This window comes from Rattus rattus, chromosome 5 (genome assembly GCF_011064425.1).
Source record: "Rattus rattus isolate New Zealand chromosome 5, Rrattus_CSIRO_v1, whole genome shotgun sequence".
NCBI lineage: Eukaryota > Metazoa > Chordata > Mammalia > Rodentia > Muridae > Rattus > Rattus rattus.
This window is the reverse complement of record NC_046158.1, coordinates 11,987,250-11,996,211: the sequence shown is the minus strand read 5'-3', so window position 1 is coordinate 11,996,211 and position 8,962 is coordinate 11,987,250. Positions and strand designations below refer to the sequence as shown.

Sequence of the window (8,962 nt, the reverse complement as noted above, 5' to 3'; positions counted from 1 at the left end):
ATCTGATTTTCTCTTCTGGTATCCCCATGCACCAAGCATGCCTGTAGTGCACAGGCATGTATCCAGGCAAGACACCCATCCACATCAAATAAATAAAACTTTATAATACTAATACTACTACTAATAATAATGATGATTTTACAAAGATAGTAATGTTTTGCCAGAAAGAAATAATCTTCCCTTGATGCTCTACATCAAAATCTTGCTGCCTTCACCTTTGTCTCTTTTGTCTAATCCATACCTATCCTGTGCTCATGAGCACAGTATGTCAGAAGCACGGGGGCCACACATGTGCTCATTACACTGTAGAGTCTATAGGATACCCTTTCTTTCTCTTCCCGGATGCTCAAGATGAAGCAAAGACGTGGTGGGTCCTCCGGAGCAAAATTTCGGATTTCCCTCAGTCTCCCGGTAGGAGCTGTGATCAACCGTGCTGACAACACAGGCACCGAGAACGTGTATATCATCTCTGTGAAGGGAATCAAGGGACGGCTGGACAGACTTCCTGCTGCTGGTGTGGGCCACATGGTGATGGCCACAGTTCAGAAAAGCAGACCACAACTAAGAAAAAAGGTCCATCCAGCAGTGGTAATTCGACAACAAAAGTCATACGGAAGAAAAGATGGGGTGTCTCTTTATTTTGGTTTTTTTTTTTTTTTTCCCGGAGCTGAGGACCGAACCCAGGGCCTTGGGCCTGCTAGGCAAGCGCTCTACCATTGAGCTAAATCCCCAACCCGTCTCTTTATTTTGAAGAGGATGCAGAAGTCATAGTAAACAATAAAGGCAAGATGAAAGGTTCTGCTATCACAGGTCCCATTGCAAAGGAGCGTGCAGACTCGTGGCCCAGGATCGCATCCAATGCAGGAAGCACTGCCTGATTCTTCATTGTGTCTGTAAAACATACTCATTAGAAGGCTTCGCTCTGTGGGGAGGGGAGGGAGAACTTATAGGACAAACTCATAAACTAGGTCAATTACGGTGGTTGCAATTGTCCAAGTTGTCCTGATTTCCCTTGACACCTGACCACTGACAAACACAAGTTTTCTGTTCCAATCCTAATACTATATTTTACTGGCCGGTTTTGTGTGTCAACTTGACACAAGCTGGAGTTATCACAGAGAAAGGGGACTCAGTTGTGGAAATGCCTTCATGAGACCCAACTGTAAGGCATTTTCTCAGTGATAAAAAGTGGGAAGACCCAGCTCATTGTGGGTGATGCGGTCCCTGGGCTGGTGGTCTTGGGTTCTATAAGAAAGCAAGCTGAGCAAGCCAGTAAGTAACGTCCCTCTATGGCCTCTGCTTCAGCTCCTGCTTCCTGCCCTGTGTGAGTTCCAGTCCTGACTTCCTTTGGTGATGAACAGCAATGTGGTAGTGTAAGCTGAATAAACCCCCAACTTGCATCTTGGTCATGATGTTTTGTACAGGAATAGAAACCCTAACTATGACAACCCCAAAACAGACATTATACATCACATGGTGACTCTATCTACGTACAAGTATAGGTTATAGAAAGGCTACGAAAGGAGTAAAAGAGGCTACAACAAGAATCTCCAAGTCGGAGGGCCGGTGTTGGATAAAGTTCTTAGAGAGCTGCTAGGGACACCACAGCAAAACCAAGCTCAGCGTGGTTGGAGCACACGTGCAGAGGCAAGGTGCAGAACCAGGCTGAATGGGTGGCAGGCAGAGCTCCTTGTCTGCTGGCTCCTTGACCCGTGGGTGTTCAGCTGATGGGTCAAGTGGCGCTCTTATCACCGTGGTCCAAATGTCCTCCTCTTTATGTGATTCAGGGGAGGGGACTGTGGAGCACTTTCCTTAATCTGGCTGTATTCATTAATTCACCATTTCTCTGAAGACATTGATGTGTTCATAGGTACCTTCCTATCTACAGGCATCTGGGCCTTGTGGCCCCGCAGGGCACGTGGTGGTACAAGCACAGAAGTGCAGAGTCATCCTGCCTCTGGTATTTCTTAAAATGGAGTCAAATTCTCCTTTGTAAAATGAAATAGCCTAAGGCAAGGCACAGACTAGAAGCCGCTGTTTTGTAATTAGGGAATGACTTGGAGCCCAACACCGCCTGATCTCAAGCTATTCTGTGTTGTTTCAGATTCTCAGAGGCCAGCTGTTAGGATTCCTTTAACTGAACTTGCCTTGTTTACACTGACAGAGGAGATGACACCCTAAGCTCTTGAGGCAGCTCTCTGCCCTCCAGATTTGCAGGTCAAGAGGTCAGAAAACATGTTTGGGGTTTTGTTGTTGTTGTTGTTTTCTTTTTTTCGGAGCTGGGGACTGAACCCAGGGCCTTGCGCTTGCTAGGCAAGCTCTCTACCGCTGAGCTAAATCCCCAACCCTGTGAACATGCTTTGAAGACAAAGACTTTTGCCCAGTGCTGGAGTCTTTCCCCCTCACCCACCAACACCTTGATACATTTCCATTTTGGAAAATTTTCTCCTCAGTGTTGTAACTCTCACTCCACTTCCCCAAACCTTGACTTGAATAAAGCGATTTCCGCCTCCAGCTTCTGTCTCCACATGTGTTTGGCAGAAGCTCTGGATGGGTGGTTTAAGTGGGAGCAGCCTTCTCAGAGTCATATGTTTGGATACTTGGTCCCTGGTTGGTAGAACATTTGGGAAGGATTAGGAGGTGTGACACCTCTAGGTTTGTCACCAGAGCTTCACTTGGAACTAATGCTCTCTGCTTCCTGTTTGTGGATCACAGCAGGGTTGATGCAAATTCAGAGTCTGAAACCAGTCTAGGCTACAGCCTGGACTATATAGCAAGATCCTGTCTCAAAAGCAAAACAAAAAGAGAAAACATAGAGTTCTGGGTCACCCAGGATCCTACTGCAAGTCTGTGTCAAAAGAATACAGACATAATAGTTATTTACGGACTTCCTGCTCAGTTCTGCTGGCTGAGCTATGAACTTCAGCTTCCTGTTACACTTCCCTCCAGAATTTCTCAAATATCAAAACCCACAAAATCCATTTGCCCAGCATGATGCTACACAAGTATAATTCTAGCATTTGAGAGGCTCAAAAGTTCAAGGTGAGCCTGGGCTACAAATGTAAAACCCTGTCTGAAAACAGGAACTATCATTTTGGAGGGAGGGTTCAGGGGTTTTGAGACAGGGTTTCTTTGTGTAGCCCTGGCTGTCCTGGAATTCGCTCTGTAGACCATGAACTGGTCTGGCCATGAACTCAGAGGTCTGCCTGCCTCTGCCTGAGTGTTGGGATGAAGGGTGTGCGCCACCACACCCATCTCCAAACCCAGGAATTAGTGAGTAGATGCTCAGAAGGAGACGCTGGTGAATTTACCGTTGAGGGTTATGGTATCCCCTTCTCAATTCACAGACAAACAGAAAAGGAAAAGAAGACAGTAGAAGGGTAGCTTAGAACTATGGTTTATTCATGGGCATGATGTAACCTGCTCAGTGCTGAGTGTACAGGCCTCTTTAGACCAGAAATTAGCCTCCGAGAAATTATTTTAGAAGTGCACAGTTTTATAAATAAATAAAGAGAAAACAACGCGGCATGGGTTTGGATCCTCACTAAATCAATGCCCTGTACAGAAGCCTGAACCTGTGTGCTTTTGCAGCAGGTCTCCCCTAGTGTAGGGGAGGACACAGCACCCCCATTGAGGGGCTCCTCCTCTCTAATCTCGCCTAGTCACCACCTGCTGCGTGCCCTCAAGCCTCACTTTCTAACCCAGAATGATGAGCATTCAAGGCAAAGTCTGGGTGCAGCCACCAGGTGGCAGCACAGACATGGCCGGAGTACTAAGAAACCTCATGCCTAGCCAATTCCACACAAATGGGAGACAGGGGTTGAACCTAGGACGCCAAAGGCTACAGGGACCCTCACCCCACGTAACTGTGGTAACCAGACAGTTACACTGCTAGGGAAGAGGACGTCAAGTCCAGCACAGCACAGGCAGGTAGAGGTTTTGGGACCTGCCCATCTGACCCCACCCCACTGGGTCTCATGCTTGCTTCCTGCTTCCTATAAACAGCCAGCAAGGCTCGAGGTATGGTTCACTTCCACTGCTGTCCCTCCAGAGCCAGGGGCTGGAAGGGGCCAGTACAAGTTCTTCAGCAGTAAGACAGACTGGAGTCCAGTGAGCCTTTCTTGGGAAACCTGAGTTTGAGTGGTTTCCCAGGAAGTCTCCCCAGGGTGGGTGGAGACACATCACCTCCCTGGAGGTAGAGGTTCCTCCTAACCTCTTGTGGTGAGCAGAACTCTGAACCTTGTAACTGATTCCAAAACCATTCTACATGTCTCTCTGGGGAAAACAGGCAGCCAGTCTCAAGAGGATGGGTCTCCTCTTAGGTTCCACTGCATTTGAAGAATTCCACTGGATCTACTCACTGGCTTGGAGTCTTCTACCAGCTCCATGGCCCTCTGAGGCAGGCCTAAAGAAGCATTCTCCACCTTTGGGCTCTAAGCTAAAGAGGCATTCAAGGGGTGGCTGGGAGTCTGTGAGAGGCATGGAGGCCGCTGCATGTTCCAGTGGACCACGATCCTACCCCAACCACACACGGAGACAACTGTACCATAAGCACACACTGGCTACCTCCTAGGGTTATGGAGGTCCTATCGCATGCTCCTGGGACATGAGGGACATAGTGGGAACTAGGGGGATGGGGGAGACTCCATACAGGAAGGTAGCTGCTTTCCTGGTGACCTCAGGGGTGAAGAGGAAGAGGAGCTGAGGCACTGCATCAGCCTCCATAGCTCCTGGGGTGAACCAGCTTGGGGGCCACAAATCACCTGACATCCTTCCTGTTTTCTTCAACAGTTCAAACGCCTGGGCCCACTGACTCCTGTCCGGCATGTGCAGGCTTGTGCTGCAAGAGGTTCACTTTAGCTACTACCTGCTTGCAGCCAGTGATGGCGAATTCATGTCCAGCAACATGGTAGTAGCTGAGCTGCTCCGCCAGATGTTCTGCCTGCGCCTGCTCAGGAAAAAATCCCTCCCCGGCCATCTCCTCTCTGAAGCAGTTGACTACATCCGGCTTGTCCAGTAGCAGGAAAGGCACGATGGCCGCAGTGTGCCACAGAGGGTGTTCACGGGCCAGGAGCTCTCGAAGACTGGTTTGTAACTCTTCCAAGGCTGGAGATTCCTCAGTCTGAGTACGGCCTGCACTGTGGCGGAGTGAGGGCAACATCCGTGACGCATTCTGCAGCACAAAGTGTGTGATCTCTATACCGCCAGCGCCACTTAGGAGTACATAGATAGCATTGTGGAAATGGTGAGAGCGCTGTGGCTGCAGGAGGTCGTGCAGCTCATCCAGCAGCGCAGGTGGTAAGAGTTCAGCCTCATCCAGGACCAAGAGTGGGGTCTTCTCCTCGGCCTCAGCCTGTGCTACCACATCTGCCACACGCTGTGCCAGCTCCTTCCGGCAGTCCTGAACCGGGCGTAGCTCTGGACAGTGATGTCGTGCATGGTACTGCAGAACCAAAGCACCATCCTCCAGCACTGCACGAAAGTGGCGAGCCAGCAGGCGCCCCACGTGACTCTTGCCTACACCACTGGGCCCGTGCAGTGCCAGGAGCAAGGGGTGACTGTGCACATGGGTAGCCAGGTAGTCTCGCAGCAGGGCCATGATGCGGCCCACAGCAGCCGGCTGGCCAAACACAGAACGCTGCAGCGCCTTCTCCAGCCCGTCGAGGTCGTAACGTTGTGCATTATCGTCCAGATTCTCAATGGCGTTGAGAACCTGGAACCCTACAATGGCTACAAGAAGCAGCAGGCAACGCTGTGCACGACTCTGCCGCTCTGTACGGGGTCGACACTTCCGTGAGGTTTCCGGGTAGAGCACTACCCGACTACGCCTGCGCCTCTTGCGGGGTGTCCTAGAAGACAGCTCCGTCAGGCTGTCGAAGGTGAAGAATTTAGGTTGGTCTAGGTCAGCACGCAGAGTCCCCAAGCTGGCGCTGGACCCGAGTGACCCCGTCCCAACGCTCGGTTCAGTGCCGGTCTGCAAGAGGCGCCTCTTGCGCAAGACGCAGACTCGGCGGCGCAGACGGAGCACGGCGCGCACTGGCGCGATCACACATGGCCCCTTGGCCTGGGGCTCTAGGCTAGGATGGCCGCGGTCCATGGTTCAGGACCTGTGCTGTGCATGCAGTTCCCTCCTGCAATAGGAAAATGGGAAGACTTCCTGAGTCCCGGATCTTACCCTCTTGGAGTTCCTTAAGGAGTTTTACGGCCAAAGACTAGCCCCGCCTCGCCAAGCTCCACCAACCAGGAAGTCCAGCTCTCTGCAGGAGGGCCCCAACGCATGCAAATCTCTTGGGTCCTCTCAGAAAAGGACTAGGCCTTGAGGAAGTGCGGGGGTGGGGTGAGGTGTATAATTTATCAAATTGTTGACTTCCCTCTTGGAGGAATAAACAGAAGGTTCGTTGTCATACTGTCACTGATTAGGGATACAGAATAGTCAAATTGAACCCTGCACACAACACACCCAGCACCTATCGGACTGTCAAAAGGCTTTACAGGTCCCAAGTAGGCCCTTGTCCCAGAGGACTAGGTACCCCTAAGAGTTGAGACTCTCCCCATACTTAGGACAGTTGGCGGAAAGGAATGTGCAGACCAACTGTCATGTTTTTGAGGATGGGCTCTATCACTGTCCCTAGTCACAGCCTAGACCTTTCAATCCACTGCCAGCCTTAGCCACCATCCAGGCCCAAATCTGGGGCCCCTCAGCGTCCTCCCAGAGAACACAAGAGCAGAAGATGAACAAAAGGAGCCAGGAAGGACTAGAGCCTTGACTGTGAGGAGGCTGGCCTGGATTTCTCCATATCATCCCTACCTGCGGCTGCTCGGGCTCCCCAGCTCGGCCACTCCCTTCCAAGGCCAGTAGCCAGCAACTCAGGAAACAGGAAATGCTAGTCTTCCACCCAAAGGGTTAGGTGGGTGGGCCAGGGTCTGGCTGGTCCAACGCAGGCTTGAAGGGGCAGCGACTCCTGCAGGTCCCCAGGGACAGGAGCAGAGGAAGCTCTGGGGAGGTTTCCGCTTAGATGCAAAGGAAGTGAGTCAGGGGTGCTGGCAGGCGGAGCTTGGGCCGAACGGATCCGCCAGTGGGGGGAGGTCTGGCTGACTGGCCCAGAACCCCTATCCAGGGCACAGAGAGGGAGGGGCCGGTCCAGCAGCTCTTCCCATAGGTTCCCTGGACTCCTAAAAGCTCAGTCTGCCCTCTATTGACATCCCCTCTGCCAGGACACTCCTTTCCCTCAGAAAACTGAGGAAAGGACCCTAAAGACCCTCCTGAGGCTCTAGCTGAATGTAAACTAATAGAGCAGGTCGTTTGCTTAACTGGGCACCTCTAATTCCTTTCTTTCCCTCTCTGCTCCCCTTCCTTCCCCTACTCTACCCCCACCCGCCCCTTTGCCCATTCAACTGGACCTCTCATAGGACAGAACCCAAGAAACACAAGTTCTAGAGCTAGGGATAGAACCCCTTATGCTCAGGGTCCTTGTGGAGTGGGAGGGGCGGGTTTAGAAAGGTTCTTGGGCTAAGAACTGGGAGACGGAAAAGCTTTAGACTTTTCATGGCAACCTGTCTGCCTGTAGCCCGGCCCACCTACATGCCCTTCTGTGCAGGAAGGGCCATGCATGGATGGCCACCGACTCCTCCCATTCTGGAAGGGAGCTGGTTGCTTCCTTGGCCAGCCTGGGATTCCTGAACTTTCCAGAACTCTCACAACGTTTAGAGTGGCTAAAATGGACAAGTGTTTCCAGATCCCTCTAAACAACTCAGGCTCACCTATAACCCACCTCGCATCTACACTTACAGACCGTGTAAAATGTGTGCAGAAAGCTGACTGACCAGGCCCTAGAGGGGAGAGGCTCTTAGAAATCTTGGTTTTCTAGTCTAGAATTTTCTGACCCAGGAAGGATACTGGGTCCTGGGGTAGCTGGTCAGGCCCTGTAAAAAAGGGACAGGGTAATCTGTAGGTAAGCCCAATGCTGGCCAGTTACTTTTGCAAGAGGTTGATCTGTCAAATTCTCAGGCACAGTCCCATTTCGGGATACAAAAAAAGCCTGATAAAGTGACCCATTTAGGGAACTTATGCTGCAGAGTTAATCTTTGCAAGGAGAAGGCTTTTATAGACAGGAGGTTTGTAAGCTTCAGTGCCCGATCCCTTGTCCAACCCTACTGTAAAATCTAACCTTACTGGCCCCAGACCTGACTTCACCCTTTCCTTCCACAACTCCTTGAAGGCACACTTGGCCCACACAAGCAGAATCCAACTACACAGACCTTTGTCTCTCACAGCCCTCAGCCTCTAGCAGCCCTTCCCTCTGCCCAATGGCCTTGCCCAGCATCCAGTCCTCTCAGCTTCTGTCCAGGGCCCAGTCCTTTCCTGTCTACCCAATGTGGCCCCGTCGCCATCCTCAGCACATGAAAACAGTCCCAAGAGCCTCAGTGTTTGGACCTCACAGCCCCACCCTTCCTGAAATGTCTGTGCTGTGTAAGTAGCAGGTGCCGGGATATGACGCCCACAAGTCTTGGTGTCACAAGCTTTTTGCTAGTGGGTCATTGCCGTCCCCCACAGACACGTCTCTTCCACTTTTAAACTAAGCAAGCGGAGTCTGATGGGAGGCAGACAAGTCCGAGACTCTGTGTCTGTGACTCCCAGGACAGCCTGGTTTATACACTGAGTTTCAGGACAGCCAAGGCTACAGAGAACTTGCCACAGGAAAAAAAAAGATGATGATGATGATGATGATGATTATAAACAGGAGAATCCAGCAGCACTTCCCCCAACTGAAGGCCTGTGTTTATGACCTTATGACCTGTGACCTCTACACTGCTAGAGACTTAGCAGCGCTCCTGTGGTCCTATGATGTTCCGGTTGTGGTATCATATGTTGAAGCCTCCCCCAGCCACCTAGAAGGTGGCAGAGGCTGAAAATTCAATCCACTGTGCCGTGCCTTCAAGACTGGAGGTTATGATCAAAGGA

General features: G+C 51.3%; 1 protein-coding gene across 1 annotated transcript; it reads right to left on the bottom strand.

Annotated features, from left to right (window-relative positions):
* Positions 1 to 3,380: 3,380 nt before the first annotated feature.
* On the bottom strand, positions 3,381 to 6,198 carry Tor4a (torsin family 4 member A). The gene has a single exon (XM_032903133.1). It carries the CDS (start codon positions 6,095 to 6,097, stop codon positions 4,793 to 4,795), a length of 1,305 nt encoding a protein of 434 aa, XP_032759024.1. The 5' UTR covers positions 6,098 to 6,198; the 3' UTR covers positions 3,381 to 4,792.
* Positions 6,199 to 8,962: the final 2,764 nt, after the last annotated feature.